The sequence below is a fragment of the Zalophus californianus genome, chromosome 9 (genome assembly GCF_009762305.2).
Source record: "Zalophus californianus isolate mZalCal1 chromosome 9, mZalCal1.pri.v2, whole genome shotgun sequence".
In the NCBI taxonomy this organism is placed as follows: Eukaryota; Metazoa; Chordata; class Mammalia; order Carnivora; family Otariidae; genus Zalophus; species Zalophus californianus.
Genome location: NC_045603.1, coordinates 122130436 through 122156580, shown reverse-complemented (window position 1 = coordinate 122156580; position 26145 = coordinate 122130436). Strand labels below are relative to the sequence as shown.

At 37.0% G+C, this 26145-nt stretch overlaps 1 protein-coding gene across 1 annotated transcript in view; it reads left to right on the top strand.

Annotated features, from left to right (window-relative positions):
- Positions 1-26145, top strand: part of MALRD1 (MAM and LDL receptor class A domain containing 1) — a gene marked incomplete at its 5' end in the record, with an annotated part of 847841 nt that overhangs the window by 624767 nt on the left and 196929 nt on the right. The window contains one exon of the mRNA XM_035729081.1: positions 2751-2909. Within this exon, the coding sequence (XP_035584974.1) occupies positions 2751-2909 (159 nt within the window). The remainder of the gene's footprint in view (positions 1-2750; positions 2910-26145) is intronic.

The window sequence follows — 26145 nt, the reverse complement described above, 5'->3', positions numbered from 1 at the left end:
CCCATAGATCACATCTTTACAGTGATATCCTGAGAAAGAATAAATGGATTTTCTGTCTTGATTTGTTTTTAAGAACAAGGCAAACTTTTCCTAGGTGCCTTTTCCACAATAAGGCTCAATGTCTAGAATTGTATTCCAGGCTAAACTAAAGAGAGAACAATGCTCATCACGATTGCTTAGATAACTTACAAGTCATCTCTGGCTTACTGAATGAAAGAAGGTGATAGTCAAATAAAATAGCAGTTCTGTCCTCTACAAGAAAGGGAAAGAATGAATGATTAATGAACCCCCAAATGCTAGAGAAAACATTCCAAAAATAGAGGAAAGTCGTCCTAAACATAAAAGTTGAAAAAAATCAGTTTTTATTTAAGAAATAATTGTCTGAAAAATTTAGTTGGCAGAGAGGCAATTTTAAGATTCAGTTTCCAAAACATTTTGCATCAAAGGAAAGGTTATTGTGTGCAAGGCAAGGGGTTTAGGAGAGTGTATTCAAACAATGTGAAAAACCTGATATTTTGAGCAATGGAAATAATACAAGAGCATTCTTAAAGATGATTAATGTGGTTTGGGTTTGTAAAACTGATCAGTGAAGGCTACTTGAAAAAAAAAATAGACTCAAAATAAACCAGGGGCTTGGTCCAATGGAACTGGAACAGGCGTTATAAACTTCAAGGGAAGGAGAGAGTTAAGTTCTCAAAGAGAGAATCTACAGGTGTTGGTGATAGATTGAATATGGGAATGAGGAATGCAGAACCAAAGATAAGTCCAAAGGTAGAGTTTTAAAAAGAGAGAGAAGATTCATGCTCTGAACTTAATCAATAATCTCAGGGAGAAGAACTCATTTGGAGAGGTGAATGATGAGTTCATTTTAGGCTTTTTGATTTTGTGACGACAGTTGCATATTCTAAGTGGAGTATTCAACAAGCATTTGAGGATAAACACCTGTATTCCATCCTGGCTGTAGATTTGTAGGCCATCTGCATTAAAGTGTGAAGGACCATGGGAAAGGATGAGTGAAAGCTATACAGAGTGAGAAATTTAAGCATATAAAATTCAATCAAGAGGGGCACCCTGGCTATGTCTGCAAGTTGTAAGAAAGGAATTGGTAGAAAATGTGAGTTTGAAGGACCTGGAAAAGCTCTCTAACTGAAATTAATGGAGCCACAGAATGCTAGTAGCTATAGAATGCTTGATAAGGTGCTGAGATCATAAACTGGGACTAGCCCTAGAGAAGAGAAAGGAAAAATGACATAATTTAGAGATAGAATGAAATATAAAAGAATTTATCCTGATTGTATCTGTATCTTTAGAGTCGTACATAAAATCATGTTAGATAAGATGGAACAGAAGGTTCAAGGGTGGTTACAGAGAATCAAAAAGGATATAGAATAATTATTATAGGTCCTGTGTGTTAGGGAGTCAGTTATGTAGAAATGCAATAGTGCAAAACCTGTATGTGACATCATTCTAAAGAACACATAATGGCTGTTTTGTGTTTATATTGGAAGATTCTGCATGTTTGCAGTTGTGTTAGCTAAACACTTAGAGAACTAGATTTCTTTTAGCCATATTGCATGGCATAGTATAAACTTATTTATATCATGATACTAAAAAGATAAACTTAAGGAGGGGAATATAGAGAGCCCATAAATAAGCATGTAAAATTAAATGCATTATATGCCATGTCAAATGAATGCAAGAAATGCATATAATTAAAAATGATTCTAGATTTTAGGGATAAGATGCAATCATGCCTGAGAAGTGAAATACTGATATTTAATGAAAATATTGTCAGGAATCCAGAAGATTTTCTATAGAATTATTTAAAGCTTTGTTTTCGATATGTTTGGCATCCATTTTAACAGCAAGATTTTCTTCTGATGCAATTTCTTTATGCTAGTATTAGTTTTACGTTAAGAAGAAGTTATGAACGGGGAACCATCTGGAAAAGAAATATTAAAAGCAACATAAATGTCATCTTTCTAAAAAGGAAGGAAAAGTCAATAACAATTTCAATTGATTCATACTGGTTAAATCACACAATCATTCTGTCTATACAATACAGTTTTACAGTGAATGCTCAAAAATAATAACTGCTCTGCAAAAAAAATTAAAGAAAAGTGAAAGCAGATATCAATTGTATTATGATGGTAGTTTTCACAGATGACTAAGTAGTAGACTTTCAGCTATTAATAACTTAACTTTTAATGAGTTATCAATCAGCACTTAGAACTTTTTTTCAGTACTTAGTGACTAGCTCTGAAATGTTGTATGCGGTTGGTTAGTATGGTATGCTGAGAAGGTTTGTGTCCTCTACTGTTTACTACTTCTCCAAAGGCACCTTTTTTTTTTAGTTAATGACTTTGCCCTTCTAATGGTCTATGCTGTCCAAACACCAGCATGAACACAGGGACTGAATTAAACTAACAGACAACTGAAGCTGTTGATTTATTTGATCTGACTTATCTGTATTATCATAATATTATGTTAATTGCTCATGTGTAGATGCAGTTTTATCTATCATCTATAATATTATTAACCAATCCATACAACTTCTTCATGGATAAATGACAATATTCATGTGCTGCCTCTAGATTTTCTGATAAAAAAAAAAGCTACAGTGTACAATTGAAATTACCAATGGATGCAAATGTCCTGGTTCTTTAAATTTATTAATAAGTAATTAAAATAGGCAGGCACTAATTCTGAACAATCACAAATGTAGTATAATACCATCTTCATTTCCTTAGGCCATTATACAAGCACGGCAGGAAGTTGCAATTTTGAAACTTCAGGAAACTGGACCACAGCCTGCGGTCTTACTCAGGACTCTCAAGATGACTTGGACTGGGCCATTGGCACCAGAATTCCTGTCGAAACATCTAGTCCAGACATTGATCACACCCCAGGTAAGTCTAGCAGAGATTCCCAGGCTAAGTAATGCACCCCTGGCTTAACCATTTGAGTGAATATCAGAGAGCATTCCTTGTGTCTGTGTGTGGGTAGAGCTGAATAGGCTTCATGAAAACAGAGTTAATCCTTCTTTGTAACCTCTGAATTATTGAATAGACCCAGAACTGACATTGCTACTACAGCAAGGAAATTCACGACTCCTGTTTTAAGAGACTCACAGATTTTATTTACTCAACAAGTAGGGGACATTCAGGTGAATGCATGCAGTAGGCAGAAGTTAGCAGTGATGAGTTCTCTTGCAGTCACAGTGTCCAGCAGCTGGCCACCAGTGTTGTTCCAGTCCCTCTGAAGTGTAGGGGCCGAAATGTAAAAGGTAAGTGGTGATGGAAGGAATGAACATCAACAAACTCTTGACAGGGTTTGCCTCCTTCCTTGTGATTTGAAATTAATGGAATCCTTAATGGTCTTACAGGTAATAAGGTCAGAGCAGAAGTAAGCTTGTATTCTTATTTACTTTTACCCTGAAGTCTTGCCAGTGAGGACTTCCCTCCCCCCCACCTTAGGAATCTAACTTTTGTTAGGGATAAAAAATCATTTTGGAGACAAATTTTCTCAGGGATAAAATCTAGCTTTTCTTAGGGATTAAAAAAAAAAATAACCTGAGATATTTGTGATGGTTACTTTTACGTGTCAGTTTGGGGGTGTCTTTGGATGAGGTTAACATTTAAATCAGTGAACTTTGAGTAGATTACCCTCCATAATGTGGGGGTGGGGTGAGGGGGCTCATCCAATCAGTTGAAAGCCTAAATGGAACAAAAAAGACTGGCCTCCCTGAGCAAGAGGTAATTAATTCCCCCCGAGGATGCATTCGGACTTCATGTGCCCTGTTGGTTTTCCTCATCTCCAGCCCGCCAGCCCACACTGCAGATTAGGGGCTTACCAGCCTCTGCAATCACATGAGCCAACTCCGTATGTAAATGTCTTTCTAGATTCATACATATTTTATTGGTTCTGCTTCTCTGGAGAACTCTAATACAATATCACTCAAAACAGTTGAAGCATAGGCATGATGAAAAAGAACAAGATTATAATGGAATTAATTAAAATGACTTTTCAAAGGAAAAGTATGCAAGATTGTCTCGGCCATTTTTATGACTCGCAAAAAGAGAAGAATACTTGTATTATTTATATATTCAGGCAGATTGAAAACATCATGACATTCAGTTACAGCCTACGTGTTCAGTTTTGTTTGAAAGTTGGCCCCTAATGCATCTCCAGATTGAGTATTCTTACTCCTTTTGACCTGCCAAATTTTATTTCCTCTTCCTCACCAAGAGTGGTTTGGGTTTTTTTTGTTTTGTTTAAAGCATGAAGTTAGTATACACAAGATTAGAGGTTAATGGAACCGGATAGGGAATCAAGACACTGAGGTCAGTAATTAGGAGGATTTAATATATAACAGAGATCAATTCAAGGGGGAAAAAGATATAGTCTTTATTAGTATGGTGTTGGCATATCTGGTTATATAGCTGAAATGAAATGACATTAAGCCCCAGTTTTACTTTTGTGCATTTTATATACAGAAATATATTCGGATGGAGTAAAGACTTAAATGCAACAAGTAAAAACAATAAAATTCTTGCAAGAAAACAGAGGGTAAACTATGTGCAATGTAAAGACATGATCTCACTTCCAAAAGCTCAGAAGCTGCAAAAGAAAAGATGCACATATTTGATGGTGAAAATTCCATAAGCAAAATCAACAGGCAAACAGTAGGTTAGAAAAACATTTTTGTGTGTGTCAATTACAAGTAGGATACATATAGATAACTCTTAGAGACTAACTGGAGATGAAAATTTTAACAACCAGGAAAGATCTGTATAACTCATTCACAGATGATCAAATTCAAATAATCAACAAAATATTAAATGATGCGCAAGTCCACAAGTCATCAGAAAAATATAAATCAAAATAAAAAGATGGGGAAAGGTTTTCAAAAGCCACCAATAGATGGCTGAGAAATGGAGAGCAGGGAGCTAGAGAAGGATACTCATCCATGGTTATGGGAAATTTTCCATTTTGGAAAGCATTCTGACCATACCGAAATAAAAGGACCACCACATAAGCATGCACGTATAAAGATATTTGCCTCAGCATTGTTTGTAGTTGAAAATAATGGGAAATAAAGTGAATGTCCCTCATGCATACAATCATTTATTTGTTCCCTTGTTCATTCATTCATTGGCTTGTTGAATGCTAGGCACTGTTCTAGGTGCTGGGGATACATTAGTGAGTAAAACACAATCGCCACAGTGGAGTTCATATTCTAGAAGGAGGGAAAAGCTAATTGAATCAACATGGTAAGTAAATAACGTATGTGGTCCATTAGAAGTTGAGTGGAAAAAGAAACAGAGTAAGTAGGATTGAGAAGGCGTATGGATGTAGGGAAGGATTCCAGTTTCTAGGCTGGTCAGTTAGGCTGTGGTGAGAAAATGCCATTCAAAGAAGACTTGAAGGAGGTGACTAGTGAGCCTTTCGGATTCCTAAGCAAGAGTATTGTGGTCAGAGGGAGCAGGCCAGTGCCAAATGCGCTGAGATCTGAGTATGCCCGATGGGTGTGCCCTAGGCCCTGAGTGATGTTTTAGGTGATCTAATGAATTACTGTGGTGCTGTCCTGTATGATGTTTGGCCATCTTCCTGGCCTCTAGCCACTAGATACCAATAGCGTTCATCTCCCTGCTATTGACAACTCAAAAGGTCTTTATTATTTTTATTTTTTTTTAAAGATTGTATTTATTTATTCATGAGAGACAGAGGGAGAGAGAGAGAGAGAGAGAGAGAGAGAGAAGCAGAGGGAGAAGCACGCTCCCAAGGAGCAGGGACCCCGATGCGGGACTCGATCCCAGGACTCTGGGATCATGACCTGAGCCAAAGGCAGACGCTTAGCCATCTGAGCCACCCAGGCCCCCCTCAAAAGGTCTTTAAAAATTGCCAGCTATCCCCAGGGGACACCGTCGCCCCCGTTTGGGAACCTAGAGGAACAACCTGGAGGCAGTGTAACTTGTTAAGTCCACAGCATGTAATATCATGCAGCCACTAAAAAGAGAAAGTTTAGCGCTATACAGTTAATTTGTAGGCATTTCTAAAATATAATTGTTTAGGATTTTATTTATTTGAGAGAGAGAGAGAGAGAAAGCACAAGCTGCAGAGGGAGAGGGAGAAGCAGGCTCCCCGCTGAGCAGGGAGTCTGATGCGGGACTTGATCCCAGGACCCTGAGATCATGACCTGAGCCAAAGGCAGACGCTTAACCAACTGAGCCATCCAGCCACCCCCCCCAAAACATATTATTAAAGGCATAAAGCAATACACAAAATGATTCTATAGTATGGTCCATTTTTTTCCTAAAACAATGACTAATGCCCCCTTATTTGTGCACATGTCTAACTCTACATAAAAGTATCTCTATGAATAACTATGTGAGCATGGAGAGAAAGATAAAAAAAAGGATATATGGGTTTATTAGCCTGGATTACTTGGATGAGTGATAAGGTTGGAGTAGAGGAGAGGGAGAATAAATCTAAAAATAAAAAGAAAATAAGTAAAACAGGAATTGCACCTGAAAAGAAAACCTAACATACATGATGGTAGCACCTACATGTGTTTGTGGAAACTGTGGTGGGTATTTTTAAGTTTTACCATGGAAAAACCCTGAACAATGATCTTTTTGTTCTCTTAATATTGATTTTTTTCTTCAATATTTCTTTTCATCAATTTTACATCACTAAGTAATACATCTTTTCTTAAACATTTAAATGTATAAATAAGCAGAAAAAAGAAAAAAACTTCTCTAGTAATCTCAATAGAGTGATATAATCATCTGTAAGCTTTATATTTGTATATCTTGCCATTCTTTCTTAATGCACACATTTTCAAATAAAAATAGGTTTCCATTGGATTCAGTAATTTGATAAATATGCTATGACCAAGTTTATATGTTATGAAATATTTTTAACATGATATTCTACTTTTTGGATATAGCATAATTTATAAAAATTATCTAAGGGTAAACTCTTAAATTATTTCCTAACACTTTCACTGTAGTAAACATCACAACAGTGAAAATACATTTAGATGAATTTTTTTTTTACTTTTATGATAGTTCCTGAGGTTAAATACTTTTCTTTCTTGAGAATTTATGAGAAATAAACCAATTTTCATTTTTGCTGCTAAGATCTCAACGGTCACATTTAGATGTAATGTCTGTGAGGTCTCCTGATAACATCTGCAGCAATCTTTCCTTATCTTAAGACAGTATTTGGAAACTACAGAGCACGTCTGCCCATATACTACTACTAATGGTACAAAAGTATAGTGGGCTCAGTTTAGGAAAAGATAAAAGTGTATAATCATCGGATGTGGGAACTGTTCTGTGCATTGTTCAATGAGACAAACATGAGTGCTCAATTGATACCTTTTAATGGAACAGCTAAAGACTATTAATGGCTGCATAATCTTTTTTGAACTTTTATAGCTCGTGTGAGTTCATGAAAGTCCACATGAAAAGTTTCGAATCTGGTCATTATGCAATATTGTATACAAGTAATGTTGTCCACAGATAAAGAAAAGTAATCATTCTGACAGAATACTTTATTATCCTCCCTGTTAATTAATCACTACTTGAGACAGTATATTTTTACAGAGTACTCTCTTCAAAGCAGTCCGATTATATCATCCTTGCTACACTAATACGGCTCCCTGAACTTGTGTAGGTATCTCTGAAAAAAATGGGCCGCTAAATAAATTGTAAGGACATTAATTAATTTTGACCCTCTGGGAAAAACAAAATTCTTTATGAGAAGGCCAACAGATTCAAAGAACCTACAGTCTATTTCTAAACATCTCAACGTTGCTGTTAATTAAAACTGTATTTATGGATCTTTTCACTTATTGTTACCAAAATGAGGAATTCGATCCATAAGGAGGACATTTTCAATGCCCATCACAGGCCTATTTATGAGCCTTTTTGGAGTCATTGCGGAAGCTGTGGAGGGAAACTTGCAGACATTAATCCACTCTCATGTGCACATGAATAGTGTTTAGGCTTAGTATATACAGGCTTTAATGGCAAGAGTGACATTTGGGTGACATGAACTAACAAAGGTATAAAACAAAAGCTGCTGTCTTTTTTTTTTTTTCCTTTCTTCACAACTTTATTTTCCTTTTCGTGGTATAATTGACCATATCCACAATTAAATTCTAAAATCTGGAAGGATAGGAGTCATATTTTTTGCTATTTTTATATCCCTTCAGCACTGAAGATGGAAAAGTGCTTGATAATATTTGTGTAGGTCTCATGTTACCTGTCTGTGTCCTTCTGTGTTTATTTACCGCAAAGTATTTTGAATTAATTAATGCAACAAGCATTTCCTGAGTGCCTATTACATACACAATGTGTTGGTAACTAAGGGTATGAGGTAAGGAGATGTTTGTAAAATAACTGGGATGAAATATTCTGCCCGATATAACCCACAGGAAGTTACTGTTGTACAATTGTATATTCACAGCATAAGGTCAAAAAATATTCCAAACTATCTTAGTGATACTAATGCTCTAATGTATATAATGAAGGTTTAAAGTACTAAGTGTTCAACAAAGATAACTTACTTGATACTTGAGTTGACAGAGCCCTGGAGGCTAGGCCGATGATAATTGTACTTCCTTTTGAGTAGATGGTGCAGGTACTATTATTATTATTCCTACAGTTGAGGAACCAAAAAAGCTAAATGACTTGTCTTAGCCTGTATAATGAGTAACAAAGCCAGAACTGAAGCCCTGGTGTATGGAGCCTAATCCAAGCCCGCTCCAGGACCTCCCGGTAGCAGGCTTTGTCCTTAATGTATATTCACTATTGTGTTGTATCCTATAGAGAAAGTGTGAGGAAATAATTTAGGAGTTTACCATTAGACCCTTTCATAAATCATGAATCTCCTTCCTCTATATTTGGGGCCACTTAACTTCTCTTTCAGTCTAGGTGATATTACCATCTCATTCTGGTCTCAGAGTGGAGGGAAACCCTCATATTCATTTGCTTGGGAGGGTTGGGGCTTGACCAAAGATATGGAGTTAGAGATATAAAAGCGAGCCTTCGCTCACAATTTACCAGACTGCTCACTTTGATCTTACTCCTATACACTCATACACATGAGAGAGCTAATAATGGTACTGTAACACATTTTTTAAATCATCACATTTAAAATCCAATCATTGGACCAGCAATTTTTGAGATATTCCAGGAAGTGGGGAAGGAGGCCGTTGGGATCAGAATGGGTGGATAAAAACGGCAGAAATTCCAGCCCAGGGAAATAGGGTTTGTTCTAGGTCTTCCCAAAGAAGCTACATAGATATTCTAAGATCAAAATAAAAAATACTCTTCTGGACAGCATTGTGTCTCCCTAAAATTCATACGTTGAAGCCCTAACCCCCAATGTGACAACATTCCAAGACAGGGCAGAAAGGTAAATAATGAGGTTTTAAGTGTGGGTCCCGAATCCAGTAGGACTAGAGTCCTTATAAAAAGAGGAAGGGGCACCAGGGATGTACATACACGGAGGAAAGACCCCGTGAGGCGACAAAGAGAAGCCTCTAAGCCAAAGAGGGAAGCCTCAGGAACAGCCAACCCTGCCAACCCCTCCATCTTGGACTTTCAGCCTCCAGAACCATGAGAAAATCACTTCCTGTTGTTTAAGCCGCCCACTCTGTGGTATTTTGTTAGGGCAGGTTGAACCGACTTATACAAATACGAACAAAGGTTGTGAAGAATTCTTCAGAGTAACTCACTGGAAACCAGCGCTCAGATCACCTGGCAGAGTTGGAAATTTGGCCCTACTTCCTGCATTCCCTCCCCTGACCACAGAAGGGCTTTTTCTCACAAAGTATAATCAGAAAGCTGTCATGTTACTGAATTCCTGTATGAGTTCTAGCAGTTTTGGGGTGGAGTCTTTTGCGTTTTCCACATAAAGTATCATATCATCTGCGAAGAGTGAGAGTTTGACTTCCTCTTTGCCGATTTGGATGCCTTTGATTTCTTTTTGTTGTCTGATTGCTGTGGCTAGGACTTCTAATACTGTGTTGAATAGCAGTGGTGATAGTGGACATCCCTACCGTGTTCCTGACCTTAGGGGGAGAGCTCTCAGCTTTTCCCCATTGAGAATGATATTCGCTGTAGGTTTTTTCATAGATGGCTTTTATGATATTGAGGTATGTACCCTCTATCCCTACACTCTGAAGAGTTTTGATCAAGAAAGGATGCTGTACTTTCTCAAATGCTTTTTCTGCATCTATTGAGAGGATCCTATGATTCTTGTTCTTTCTTTTGTTAATGTATTGTATCACGTTGATTGATTTGCGGATGTTGAACCAACCTTGCAGCCCAGGGATAAATCCCACGTGGTCATGGTGAATAATCCTTTTAATGTACTGTTGTGTCCTATTGGCTAGTATTTTGGTGAGAATTTTTGCATCATGTTCATCAAGGATATTGGTCTGTAATTCTCCTTTTTGATGGGGTCTTTGTCTGGTTTTGGGATCAAGGTAATGGTGGCCTCATAAAATGCGTTTGGAAGTTTTCCTTCCATTTCTATTTTCTGGAACAGTTTCAGGAGAATAGGTATTAATTCTTCTTTAAATGTTTGGTAGAATTCCCCTGGGAAGCCATCTGGCCCTAGGCTTTTGTTTGTTGGGAGATTTTTGATGACTGTGTTAAGAAAAAAAAAAAAAGAAGATAGCAGGAGGGGAAGATTGAAGGGGAGTAAATCAGAGGGGGAGATGAACCATGAGAGACGATGGACTCTGAAAAACAAACTGAGGGTTCTAGAGGGCAGGGTGGTGGGGTGATGGGTTAGCCTGGTGATGGGTATTAAAGAGGGCACGTTCTGCATGGAGCACTGGGTGTTATGCACAAACAATGAATCATGGAACACTACATCAAAAACTAATGATGTAATGTATGGTGATTAACATAACAATAAAAATAATAATAATTAAAAAAAGAAAGCTGTCATGTAAAGACAAGCAGATCGCTGCCTGGGAAGAGATGATCATGAGATAATTATAGCCTAAAAAAGAGACATAGTCATGTGTGGAGTTACACAGGATCAACATTATAAGTTTGCAGGGAAATAAAGATAACTCCATCCAAGAATTTAAAAAAAAAAAAATGGAGCATAAAGGGGAGTTTGGGTGGCTCATTTGGTTGAGCCTTCCACTCTTGATTTTGGCTCAGTTCATGATCTCAGGCTCAGCATGGAGTCTGCTTGAGATTCTCTTTCTCCTCTCCCTCTGCCCCTCCCTTGCTCCCACTCACATCTCTCTCTCTTTCTCTAGAATAAATAAATAAAATCTTAAAAAAAAATGGAGCACTGCAGTTTGCCCGCCTGCTTACTTATTTATCCCTTGGCCCCACCATCGAAGAAAGTGGTTCTCAGACTTTGCTGCATATCAGAATCATCTGAAGAGTTAAAAAAAAAAAGGCTAATTATCTGCATCCACCCACTAAGAGCCTGATTTAACTGGTTAATATTGTGGCCTGGGCATCAAGATTTTTAAGAATTCCTCATAAGATTTTAGCACGTAGCTGAAGTTGGGAATTACTTCCCCATAGGGAAGGCTCACCCTCAGTCCATCCATATAGCACCTGCTTTTCATTCTCCCATGGAAGAAGCCTTTCAGGAAAACGGTCCTGTATAACAGCAGTGGGAATTCTTTCAAGTTGCCTACACTAAGCAACAAAAGCCTTCATTCAGAAGTTTCAGTGAATAACCAAGAATCAGCAGGCAATTAAAGACAACCATATCATGAAAGAGAGATGAGGATGTGAAAAGAGAACAATTATCCCTGAAGGAAATGGGTAACTCCGCGTAGTGGACATTTGTTATATTTTCTCCGTGCTCTCTGAAAAACTTTGCTGTGTTTATTTCATATTGATTGTAGAAACCCCATCTGGGGGCACCTGGGTGTCTCAGTCGTTAAGCGGCTGCCTTCGGCTCAGCTCATGATCCTGGGGTCCTGGGATCGAGCCCCGCATCGGGCTCCCTGCTCGGCAGAATGCCTGCTTCTCCCTCTCCCACTCCCCCTGCTTGTGTTCCCTCTCTCAGTGTGTCTTTCTGTCAAATAAATAAATAAAATCTTAAAAAAAAAAAAAAAAACCCATCTGGGTAAGCTCACCCAGCTTCTCATAGATTTAGGATGAAAGCTGCCAGTCAGTTGTATGCCTACAAGACTCATTATTCACCTCTGTTTACCCCAGCATGCTCTATAGGACTGTAACCATTTTTACGTGCAAAATGATATAAAAATATAGGAACATATATATAATATCTATATAATATTCCAACAATTATATCTATACCTGTATTAATATATCTTAATATAAACTGTGTCCTATTGACCAAAATTTTAATTACAATAAGGAAATAAAATTATTTTTCAGTATAAAATGCTAGTTATGAAAAAATTAATCCTAATCTTGTAGAAGTATATACTCGTGTGGTTAAAGGAGATGTAATTTGATATCCAGGATTACTTTCAAATTAGTGGTGTTAAGAATGTAGGTGTTAATACAAAGGAAACAAAACTGACCATGGGTTGAAATTGTTGAAGCTGGGTCTTGGGTAGGTAGAAGTTCATTATGCTATTCTTTCTACTTTGGTAGAAATGTGAAATTTTCCAAAATAAAGATGTTTTTAAAAATTGTTCCCTCAAAAGATGAGTGTGACTTACCCAAAGTGAAAAACACTGACAATATGACGTGTAGCGCAAAATAAGAACTGGGTAGTCTGAAAACACCAAGAGAATTGTCAACAGGTGGAAGTGAAGACACAAAAACGATAATAATAAAAATAATATCTTCCCTGGATCCTCAAATGACACTGAGATATATCAAAGGATTTTTATTTTATTTTATTTTTTTAAAGAATTATTTATTTATTTATTTGAGAGAGAGAGAGAGAGAGAGAGAGAGAGAGAGAGAAACAGCGTGAGAGGGGAGAGGGCCAGAGGGAGAAGCAGGCCCCCCACTGAGCTGGGAGCCCGATGCGGGACTCGATCCCAGGACTCCAGGACCATGACCTGAGCTGAAGGCAGTCGCTTAACCAACTGAGCCACCCAGGCGCCCTGTATCAAAGGATTTACTTTGTGAATCCACCTTTTATCTAATCATTTAATAATACACTGGAATTTATTATGATACCAGTTCAGAACAGATTTCTGTTTAAAATTGGACACTTTTCAGATACACTAAGAGGAGTTAATTCTTCATATACCATAATAGTAATAATTACATTAAAGTCTGAGAAGAGTGTTAAAAAGAAATGTGATTTGTGTGATGCTTCAGCCACCTCTTTAAAGATATATGTGCGAAATGGAATATAAAATTATATGCATTGGCATGGTGAAAAAATGTGGTTTTTTTCCCATTCATTTCAAAGGGTTGAGTTCATTTTTTGCCAGCCACTGTTTTAGGTACTTAGAATACATGTAGGTCAAATCAGAGAAGGATCTCTGCCATCTCGTGGCTAACATTATAGCAGAGAGGAATACAAAATCAGTATCAAGCGTTATAAATTAAAACAAAAAAATGTATAGTTGGTTGGAAGTTGTTAAGTGTCATGGGGGAAAAAGGAAAAAGAGTGATAAAAGAAGGATCAATCAGGAGAGGACCAGTGGGGGGTGGCTTAGGAGTTATGGGGGTACAGGGAGGAGGTAAGTTAAGGAAATTTGCATGTGTAGCCACTAGAAGGAAGGGGACTGTGTTCCTGTTTTCAGCTTTATAAAGGGTTGAATGGATGTTGAACAGTTGCTCTTATCCACTCACTCAAATCCAAACAAATTTTTTTTTTCAGACAAAAGGAGAAATTCCAGAGGGATCTAGAGAAAGGGAATTAATATCAGTTAAATGTTTCCAAAGTGTCAGGCAGTGTAAAAGATGATATGCATGTTATCTCATTTAACCTTTTTAAAACTTTGTGACATGGAAGATACTAAAGTCTTAGAAAGGTTAAAAAATTCAATCAAGTCACGGGCGTGACTGAGGAGGAGGATTTGAATATCAGAGTCTCTGACTCAAAAGACTTTGTTCTGTAGCCTGTCCAATATCCGGTCCAATATAATAGCCGCTAGCCCCACAAGCTACTGAGCCCTTGAACTGTGGCTGGTTCAAATTGAGATGTGCTGTAAGAATAAAACACACATTGGACTTCAAAGATGTAGTACAAAAACACAATATAAAAATATATCAACAATTATTTATATATTGTATATATATATATACACTTTGGATATACTGGGTTAAATAAAATATATTACCAAAAATTCACCTATTTCTTTTTACTCTTTTAAATGTGACTACTAAAAAATTCTAAGACTACGTATATGGCTCACAGTATGTTTCTTTTGGACAGCCCTGTTCTGTATTACCCTGCACACATCATAAGGAAGGCTTTCCTGTCTACAAAGTGAGTAAGACACTAGAATCAACTACAGAAATACTGGAAAGTGCCCATCTCTGGATCTCATTAAAGATGGGCAGTCTCTTGGTTATGAATTCACACACTTCCAGCTAGGACCTCCAAAAACAATCTATTCAGCTTCCAATCTATTTTAAGTGGAAGTTACTTACAAAGCAAAGTGGTGCAATTATAGTAATTTAATCCAATATATTATCTTCAGAATATTTCATTATGTATATTAACAAAGTACATCCATTAAACAGTAACACACAGTCTTCTTATGATATCAGCAATTTTCATGTCCCAAAATAATGCTTTTGGCATTATTGCTCAAATATGATAATACCTTGTTCCATAATTTTCAGGTTAATTATTTCATCATTTTACAAGTATCCAGGCATTATAGTTTCTCTAAAAGGAATTTACCCAACTCATATTTATTTATAGACTTTATTTCTCAGTAAAAGAACCATTAAACTTAATCCTTTCTATCTTCTCAAGTTTTTGTATTTACTCCTTTTTTCTAAGTGTCCTTAAACTGCCTATTACTGTATCATACTTTTTGCCTTTAAGCATCACAGTTTTCTTATCTTGAAAAAAAAAATCTAACCTCAACTTCACTTCTAAATACTATTGTTTTTTCTTATATCTCAGAAATAGAGACAATACAAAAAAGTATGTATACTTTCTACCAAACTATACATACTTTCTTTGGTTCCCTACAGTTTGTCTTCTGCAAAAATATTATTTCATCAGCAAATAATTTTTGGCCACCCACTCTGGGTCACTGATCTAAATGCTATAGTGATGCACATTTACCAAACATAGTACCAGCTCTCATGGAGCTTAGGTACTAGCTCCTTTGAGAACTTTATGATTTCATAATTCTTCTTGCATTATTCTGATTCTTCTTATGTTGCACTTGACACTACTGTTCAATGCACACCTTCTTGGAGGTTTTCACCTGCAGCGGATTGTGATACGTATTTCCTAATGTTATTTGTCTTTGATGCTTTTTATTTTTCCTTCTAAAACCTAAAATGTGAGTCTTACTCAGCATTCTGACTTTTACTTTTTTAAATCTCTACCTACACTTTTTGCTTGCTCAGAGTTTTCATTCTCTTAATGTTCAAAATTTGCTAATTTCTCCCTGCCTCTAGTCTTCATTTCCATGTTCTAATCTCACACTGTCAGTATTCAGCTGGATAATTTCCAATGTCTGCAAGTCACATATCCGAACTCAAGCTTACCTTCCTTTCAGAAAGGATCTCCTCCTGCCGCTCCTAATATTTCTGTTATTGACATTGTTTAACACAATTTTTTTCTCAATTTCCAATTCATTCTTAAGCTCTTCATTCTCAACTTATGTATTTTACTTTGCATTTTCACTTCTGTCATCCTTAAGTCACTCTTGGGCTCTTGCCAGCATCAAGGAAACTCATCTCCAATGAAAATATTCTCCTAAACCAGGCCACTCTTTTTGCTGATGCAGGATTAATATTCCTAAATGGTGACTGCTAATCCTGCAAATCATCAGAAGCTCTCCATTGACTTTTAGGGCAACATTAAGGGATTTCTATGTTCTTCCCCAAATTGCATTTCTGACTTTAATTCTCCTACAAACTCTGTGTTCTTGTTCCTCAAATATGCTCTGGGTGTTATAAATGTCATCTTTTGGTCATACCATTGTTTTCATATGACTTGTAATTTTTTGTTGATAGTGAATACAGTGTGTCAGGTAAAAGGAACCAAGGTAAACAGGCCTTCTTTGTGAACTTTTCTGTCTATCTGGCAGGAAGTTAGGTCATGTTTACTATTTACTGTTGGCTGGAGCTATAGGAGTCAGAAGGTGTAACTTCTACTGGCATCCTGGTTCCTCCTGCTTCTCTCTTGTCTTTTGGTTTCCCTAGTGACTTTTTTTTTTTTCTTTTTTTTAAGATTTTACTTATTTGACAGAGAGAATGAGAGAGTGTACACCAGCAGGGGGAGGGGCAGAGGGAGAGGGAGAAGCAGACTCCCCGGGAAGCAGGGAGCCCAGCACGACTGGGGCTCGATCCCAGGACTCCGGGATCATGCCCTGAACGAAGGCAGACACTTAATTGACTGAGCCACCCAGGCACCCCTCCCTAGTGACTGGGTGGAGGCCTTTCAGTTGCAGCCCCCTCCTAGTGTATAGGAGCCTATTGATGGGGTGGTAAGGTGGAAAGGTGTTGAGTGGTAAAGTCACGGGGATAGGAGCCTTCCACAATTCTGTGATCTATCACAGTCCTTCAGTAAGCTTGTGCTCTTTTACTGTGACCTTGACAAATGCTGCTCACTTCTCCCTCTCCCTTAGGTAAAATTGGAAGTCTAGACCTTTTTAAGAAAAAATAGACATACTTCAGAATGGCTGCTTTTCCTCTCTCCTGGGAAGAAACAGAAGGGATTTTTCTCCGTTCTTCACTGTGGGAACTTGGTAGGGTTTCTGGAGATAAGACTTTGAGGATGCCCTTAAGACTTGTCCCCCTGGAGTTTATATCTCTTAAGCTTTTCCACGCTAAGCCTCCAGCAATCTGTTAATTACAGTTTACGTTTTCCTCACCCTGAGCCGGCTCTATCAGTGGTTCCTGCTTCCACGGTTTTGCTCCAGTAAAATGTGATTCTCAGTATCTGCCTTCCTGTCTCCAGTGGTTTTCCTTGTGATGTCTCCTCTAATTCTCTGATAGATATAAGAAGAGTTTTTGATTTTTAGTTTGTCTGGCTTTTTTGTTGTAGAGATGAGACTGTGCCTCTAAGCTTCTTACATGCTAGACTAGAAACCAGGAGGATCCTCTTAGTGATTTTTTAAGAATGAACTTTTGCCACTCTAACCTACTTTCTTTGCCTATTACCATCTCCATTATATTCTTTGATGTCTTAATATAATGATATGTCTTTTATAAAATCTCTTCTTAGTCATCCAATTTAAGCCATCTTTTATCAGATGAACTACATGGCATTTACAACCTACATCAATATTTGGTATTATAGGCTCACAATAACCCCAGTGAGCCGTATATTATTATTATTATTATCCCCATCTGATATATGATGGATATGAGACACAGTGGGGATTCAGTGATTTTCCCAAAGTCACAAAGCTTGCAAGTACCAGAGTCCGGTTTGGAACCCAGGTCGTCTGACCCAGAATGTGTATTCTAAGGGGTACATGCTGCTAGCTTTTATTGTCAGATTCTTTTGAGTATGTTTCATATTTTCTGAGCTATATCTTGTCTTTCTCCTTAACATCCAAATGCAAGACATGGCACCTTCTCTGTAGTAGTTATCCAATCAAAAACTTGTGATTGATTGTCTTTTTTCTACTACTAGAATCATCTTTTGATCTATTTTTTTAAATTTCCCAGGAGAGTAGCACTAATTTGCAACTTTGTTCTAAGCACTTCACAGGTAGTATATCCTTTAATCTTTACCACAACCCCATGAAGTAAAGTACTAACTATAATTATCTCTTCATGCTTCTGAGTCCTAGAGAATTTCCATAGGTTGCCCAAGGTCACATACCTAATAAGTGGTAAAGTCAGGATTTGAATGGAAGCCAACAGCTAAAGTACCTGCAGGCTTCAAACCATTGGGCCATCCTGCCCAAGGTTTCTGCTCATTAATTATTCATTGAAATAACCTCATGATACTGTTTTCTGTTTCAATGAAAATAAACATTCGTCTGTTCTTACTTGCTTTCCACACTCTTTCAGGTAAAACTGGTCTGAAATCTAAACAAAGTCAAAGTTCATGCCATTTATCACTTACCTAAAGGATTTATACTTTATTAGTTCTCCCTTCCTACATGAGTAGGAAACAAGTTGTCTTTTTAATCTCAATTTGCCAAATAAAATCAAGTTACACAAGTGCTATTAAGCAAATGCATGTTTCTCAAGGCATCTTGACAAGACAATAACACGTAAAGAGGTTCTTCAGGGTTCTTCCATTATGAAGATTAAGAGAGTCAGAATCCTTAGTCTCTAGCTACACTTATCGGAAGTGCCAACAATTCCATTCATATGGCACCGTCATGTGATTGAGGTATACTTACTACTGAGCAAATTAAAAGCTCACAATAAGATGAATATATACCTAGGATGAATAGATCCCATTTTGGCATGTCTCAACTATAAGCTCCATTTTTATATCAGATCAGTGATTATTGAGGGAAACAGTTTATAGCACCAAAATTTGGTAATAGTACATAGTGTTAAAATGAGACATCCTGTTGAGAAGTGTTTTTTTTTAATAAGTAATAATTATTCTCAATGAAGAGTAATGCCTGAAGAATAAACTGTTGGAAAAGGTAGAAATAAAGAAATGCCAAATCAATTCATTGTACAGCCTTTTAGAAAGCAAATAGAAGTAATATAATGACAGACATTTTCATCAAATGCCATGAAAACATTTCATTTGACTTCAGAGACACTGTATCTGTGGTTGCCATTTTGAAAACTTTAAGGAAAACTTTCGTTCTCTCTTTGAGCATGTTTACATTTCATGGCCTTTAAAACTTGCAGACAAAAAGATTGAGGGCATTTCAGCTGATAATCATTGTACCCCCCTTCTACTGTAGAGCGAGGAACAGGCAGAAATTACAGAGGATGTGGAACCAAGCTAACTAAGTCTAACTCTGAACAAGGGAGCATTTGCTATTTTGAAAGAAAGGTATACTGCATCACATTTTAAAAAACCATTAGGCAGCTTTATTTAGTGAGCAAGAAAAAAAAAAGACTAAAATTGCCTATAATTTAAAGCGGGAAGTGAATTCAGATCACTTGAAGTGGGAAATTGTCTTTTATGATTTGACCCTAGTACAAGCGAGTATGATTCTTCTGAGGGCACTGGAGCTGAAAAAATATAGCTTTCTTTTGGAAGTATTAACTGTCTTTTTATAAAAGAAATGTCAAATTTATTACCTTATGGCATAATGACTCAATGAAACATTTTTAAAAAACTCAAGATTGTAGCTAATCACATCTAAAAGACAAATTAGAGTCTACTGCATGCCAACACCAAAGTGAAAAAGAATGTCCGTGAAGCACACCGATGAATTCTGAATGTGGCTAATATATTTTGGCTCTCTCCTGTCAAATAACAATGGAGATCCGAACAAAGTGATGGTGAATTTACACTATTTGACACTAAGTGGCTCCAGTTTTTGAAAATGTATGTAATTCTTTAAAGAGTTTCTAAGATAAAAATTGAATATTGATGAGAAACTTCTATCCAGTGCCTGATTGTAGCTAATTAACATATGACACATAAAATCCGTACCCTAGGAATCTTAAGGACTTGTAATCCTAAAACCTGTACCAGCAAAATTTAAGTATTACACTGAAATGTACAAAAAATGTCAGGAGGCAGAGTGTAGGGAGAGGTAACATTCAGACATATGTAGTAAATGCCCACATTTCAGAGTACTGCTTCCAGCAGTATTACAGTTTTACAAACCTAATTGAAGGCATTCTGATATAATATATAAGAATTAATTAAAAATAGCCAACAGAAAGCCATAAAGCAGTCTAAAATCAAACCGACAATCAAAAAATTCTCCTTCTGTAAAAATCTGTCCCATGAATGTTGGGAAAAGTACGGATTGGGGAAAATAAATGTAGAATTGGAAATGAAGGTGGTTGATCATTCCACAGAGTCACATGTAAATAAAGTCAGCTGGTTCAATGAGTTACCATTAAATTCTAAATACGTTGTGGCAGTTGAGACTTTTAAGCTTTATTATCTGCTTTAACAAATTCTGAACTTTGTGTGGGAAGCTAGATTGACCTTCCCCAAGGATTTTGCTAGATATAAATAGGTAGTTCTCAATGAAGCAACTGAAAAGTTTATAAATGTTTGAAAGTAGGTCTAGTCTGAGCTTGCTAGATAAAAAATGAGTCTATTTCTGAAAATATAATTCAATGTATGGTTTTATAACTTTGTGGTACAGTACATAGTTCCTGGATAATTCATATATTTCTATTAATAATTTCAAAAGGCTAAGCAACTTTTCACCTTTGCGATACTCAGGAAAAAATATGGCATTGCAACAAGTCTATTCCCCTTGCAAAGTCAAGCTTGGATATACTAGAGTTCTAGAATTAAAAATCCCCCAAAACCAAATTTGCAATGGTTGCTTCTAAATTTCCAGGCATAGTTTTGTATTCTTAAATTTTAAAATGGATAAAAATTCACATTTGCATGCATTAATACATCAGCCAGGAATTGACTTTCTAACTTTTGTGTTCCACTGCAGGATGTCATAAGACCAAACTGAATATGCAAATTAGGAGAGGCTAGGTGGGGTACACTTTGAAAGCTCACCCAGAGTCCCCTAACTAATAATTGGAATTGCTACCTTTGATGTTGAGTCTTACATAACGTTGTCTTATGCCGAAATAAATATGCTGCAGTGAAACATGCTGGATTATTATCATCCCCAGTGGATTACAGTTTTCTTTTTACATTAAGTTTCATAACATAGCCCTAAAATGCAAACATTATATTGTTCTACATTCCTTTCAATGATGTCATATCTTTGCTAAGTTGATTTATGGGAGTTGCTGTGATGAAAGTAAGTACTGGGGAAAATGAAAGTGGGATAGGTAATGAAGGTGGTGATGTTCAGTGTGATTTTAAGGTTTGAGACTTTAGGCAGTACCTAATGAATATACTCTCCAGTGGAAAATAATTGTGGTCATTTGAGAATAGTTGTTTTTTTTTTTTCCAATTTTTGTGTATTTTTCAAATGCCTGTGATGTTGTTAGTATTTTAATAGGCGTTAAGGTGTTTGGAATTAAGGACTTAATAAAAAAACCCAAAATATTGCTTCCAACCTGGGGTGCCATGAAGAAATTATTGAGACCCTGAGGATGCTGTGACCACAGTTCAACGAAGAGCCTATAGGCAATAACTAAGGATGGAGAATCCGGTTAGATTGCATTCAGGTTGCTGTGCAGACTTAAAACCTACCTTTGAAAAATAAATATTACATGATTAAAATTATTCAAAAGAAACATCTGAATTAATGAAGGGTTAGTGTATTTATATAGTTAGAGGAATATTTACCAAAATATAAGGTTTTAAACCAGAATTCCTAATTTCTAAAATGGATTAAATTTGTGCCAGTGGACAGGATTCCTTCTTTTCTCACTGCTCCAAATGTTTGACTTCCAACATCAGGTTAGCTGTAAAGCATGAATAGATGTATATTTAAAGTCTGGGTTGAACATGATTTGCTTTGGAGGTAGAGGTATATTAGTTCTCATTAAGTATGTCATACTATTTAAGAGCTGAGCTATGAAATATAGAGTAGCTTTATACAAACATACTTAACATTAATTTACCTTATTGGAACTAGGTCAAGGCTATTTCTTCACATTCAGTACAGTTTGAATAGATTCCATGCTCTCACCTTAACTATATACATTATTATTACAGCTAGTTGGACTATGCTATATTTTCTTTAACCAGGAAAACATTGTAAAGTTTGTCTGATATTGTACTCCAAGTGCATTGGGAATCCTTAAGGGTGTAAAAGGCAATAAAATGAGGGAACACCTAGATGTTCTTATTTAATCAGAGAGCATAGATTTAAAGAATGTATGTTCTTAATGAATAAGCCACAGTTTGTAGTAGATTTGACGGATGGAGCCTAGGTATAGCTTGGCTGCACATGCCATGTGCATGTATTCCTATTCCAAGTAAGAAAACAAACATATATCCGGCGCCTGGGTGGTTCAGTTGGTTAAGCGACTGCCTTCGGCTCAGGTCATGATCCTGGAGTCCTGGGATCGAGTCCCACATCGGGCTCCCTTCTCAGCAGGGAGTCTGCTTCTCCCTCTGACCCTCTTCCCTCTCATGCTGTCTGTCTCTCATTCTCTCTCTCAAGTAAATAAATAAATCTTTAAAAAAGATTAAAAAAGAAAACAAACATATGTCATCCTTGCAAAGAAATATGAAAGCAAACTTTTCTGTGGCTGACTTAAGATATTGTGCATAATTTTCCTCATCCAATATTTGCTAGTACATGCATTTCATAAAACAGTGAGGACAGAAAACAGTTCAATGGTGCAAGCCAGGAAACTACAAGTTGTTTCCACTACTATTTTATATTGAGGAAAATCTTGCAGCATTCATTCACATGTCATGTTCCTTGGTTATTTTTCTTAAGATTTTTTTTTTTTATTTTGCTAGACTATATAAAGTGTTCTAAGTGAAGAGAAATATTTTCAGTAAGGAACTTTACAAAAAAAATAGGGGCGCCTGGGTGGCTCAGTCAATTAAGTGTCAGACTCTTGGTTTCGTCTTGGGTTGTGATCTCAGGGTTGTGAGATTGAGCCCCCACATCCAGCTCGAATTCAGTGGGGAGTCTGCTGGAGATTCTTTCCCTCTGTCCCTCCCCCCCAACTCGTATGCACATGTGTTCTTTCTCTCTCAAATAAATAAATCATTAAAAAAAATAGATGCAAGTCACGTTCAGTATCTGGTTTGGCACGTAAGGAGCTTGGAAGTCATTATTTCTTTCCTCATAATAAGAAAAAACAAAAAGCTGAACAAACTAAAAATCAACAACTCTTTTTAAGTTTATTAGAGAATTGAGGTCTCAAGGCAAACCACTGCCCTCAGACTGGAGACAAGCAAGTGGAAACAGAGAATCACAACTTACTGGAGTGGACAGCCATAAACAGAAAGCTCTGCAGGAGTCAGTATGGGGCAGGAGTCAGTATGGGGCAGGACATCCTAAACTATTACTGATCAATTGCTGTAGGCTCAGTGTGGACGAATTGGAGGGATAGTCCAGGGGATTTCAGTGTTAGGAAGTCCCCCACACATTTGTAAGTTTTAATTTCAGGAACTCTATTAGTTTCTCACAGTGAAGATCAGAGGAAACTCCTCTCTGCTTTCAGCAGGTGGAGGGGGAAAATAGCATTTTCTGAAAATTTCCCAGAGCTTTCTATTTTTCATAATAAAGCCTGCCCTCAAGAGAAACTATTTTAGTAGAACCTAACTGACCTAAAAAAAAAAAAAATAACAAACCAAAAAATACAACTGACCTAAGAGATTAGGGATGGGAGAGTTTACTGGGAAAATACTCTGGTATGTTTCTTATACTATTCATGAAATGGTATAGTGATATTTTAAAGAGGACTTGGGTTAGTGGTGATGTATATTGCAAACTCAATGTCAACCACTAGAAAAGGTTAAAAATGTATATGTAATTGGTGTGCTAAGACATGATAAAAAATGAAATCATGTGAAATCCTCAATTAAGGTCTGAAAAAGAGTGAAAGAAAAAAAAAAGAAAGAACAATACCAGTGAATGGCAAATAATAACAAATAAGGTAAATGTTAATCCACGTATCTCAATAATCAGCTTAAATATTGCTAGTCTATGTTCACCAATTAAAAGACTAAGAGAAGTTTAAAACAAAACCATGTATTGTCAGTAACAGACCTATTTCCAGAATAAATACAATCAATACATAAATAGAATGAATAAATGGGAAAAAAAGGTGAAAGAATGGAGAAAAATATGCTATGTTAACATTAATCAAAAGAAAGCAGCAGTGGCTACATTAATTTCAGACAAAGAAGACTTCAAAGGAAGGAGAATATTCAGGGATAAAGAGGGGATTATAAAACGATAAAAAGGTCATTACTCTAAGAAGACAGAACACCCCTCAGTGTGTAAGCACCTAACATCAGAACGTCAAAATACACAAAGCAAACCTAATAGCATTGCAAGGAGAAATAGATGAATCCACTACTATAGCTGGAGACTTCAACAACCCTCTGTCAGTAATAGGGCCAACAGGCAGAAATCGGTAAGGACATAGTTAAACTGAACAGCACCATCAATCAACTGGATATAATTGACGTTTATAGAAATTCAACAACAGCAGAATATACATTCTTCGCAAGCGCACATGAAACATTCACCAAGACAGCCCACATTTGAGCCCTAAAACACATCTTAACAAACTTAAAAAAAATCCTACAATGTGTGCTCTCAGAGCATAATGGAATTAGGATAGAAATCAGTAACAGAAATATAACTGGAAAATTCCAAAATATTTGAAGATTAAACAAGTAGACTTCTAAAAACATAACGAATCAAAGAAAAAATCTTTTTTTTACTCTTTTGTATTATGTTAATCACCATACATTACATCATTAGTTTTTGATGTAGTTTTCCATGATTCATTGTTTGCGTATAACACCCGGTGCTCCATTCAGTACATGCCCTCTTTAATACCCATCACCAGGCTAATCCATCCCCCCAACCCCTTCCCCTCTAGAGCCCTCTGTTTGTTTCTCAGAGTACATAGTCTCTTATGGTTCATCTTGCCCTCCAATTCCCCCCCTTCATTTTACCCTTCCTACTATCTTCTTCTTTTTTTTTAACGTATAATGTATTATTTGTTTCAGAGGTACAGGTCTGTGATTCAACAGTCTTACACAATTCACAGCACTCACCATAGCACATACCCTCCCCAATGTCTATCACCCAGCCACCCCATCCCTCCCACCCCCACCACTCCAGCAACCCTCAGTTTGTTTCCTGAGATTAAGAATTCCTCATATCAGTGAGATCATATGATACATGGCTTTCTCTGATTGACTTATTTCGCTCAGCATAATACCCTCCAGTTCCATCCACGTCGTTGCAAATGGCAAGATTTCATTCCTTTTGATGGCTGCATAATAGTCCATTGTATATATATACCACATCTTCTTTCCCCATTCATCTGTTGATGGACATCTTGGCTCTTTCCATAGTTTGGCTATTTTGGACATTGCTGCTATAAACATCGGGGTGCACATACCCCAAGTCTCAAGGGAAACTTTGAAATATTTTGAATTAAATGAAAAAGCAAATACAACTTATAAAAATTTGTGAGATTCAGTGAAAATGGTGTATAGAGGGAACTTTTTAGCAACAAATGCATATATTAGAAGAAAGATCTAAAATTGATAATTTGCAGCTTAGGAAACTAGGAAAAGAAGAATAATTTATAAAATTGAAATCAGGAAATCATAAAACAAATAATCCAGGTAAGAAATGGGTCAAAAACATGAATAGACATTTTTCCAAAGAAGACATCCAGATAGCCAAAAGACACATGAAAAGATGCTCAACATCACTAATCATCAGGGAAATACAAATAAAAACTACAATGCAATATCACCTCACACCTGTCAGAATGATTAAAATTAACAACACAGCAAACAACAGATGTTGGGAAGAATTCGGAGAAAAGGGAACTTACACTATTTTTTTTTTAAGATTTTATTTATTCATGAGAGACAGAGAGAGAGAGAGAAGCAGAGGGAAAAGCAGGCTCCCCGCTGAGCAGGGAGCCCGATGCGGGACTCGATCCCAGGACCCTAGGATCATGACCTGAGCCGAAGGCAGACGCTTAACCATCTGAGCCACCCAGGCGCCCAAGGGAACTTACACTATTGGTGGGAAAGCAAACTGGTGCAGGCACTGTAGAAAACAGTATGGAGGTTCCTCAGAAAGTTAAAAAGAGAACTACCCTACGACCCAGCAACTGTACTACTGGGCATTTACCCAAAGGATACAACAATACAGATTTGAAGTGGGGCTCCTGGGTGGCTCAGTTGGTTGAGTGTCTGACTCTTGATTTCAGCACAGGTCATGATCTCAGGGTTGTGCTCAGCAGGGAGTCTGCCTGAGACTCTCCC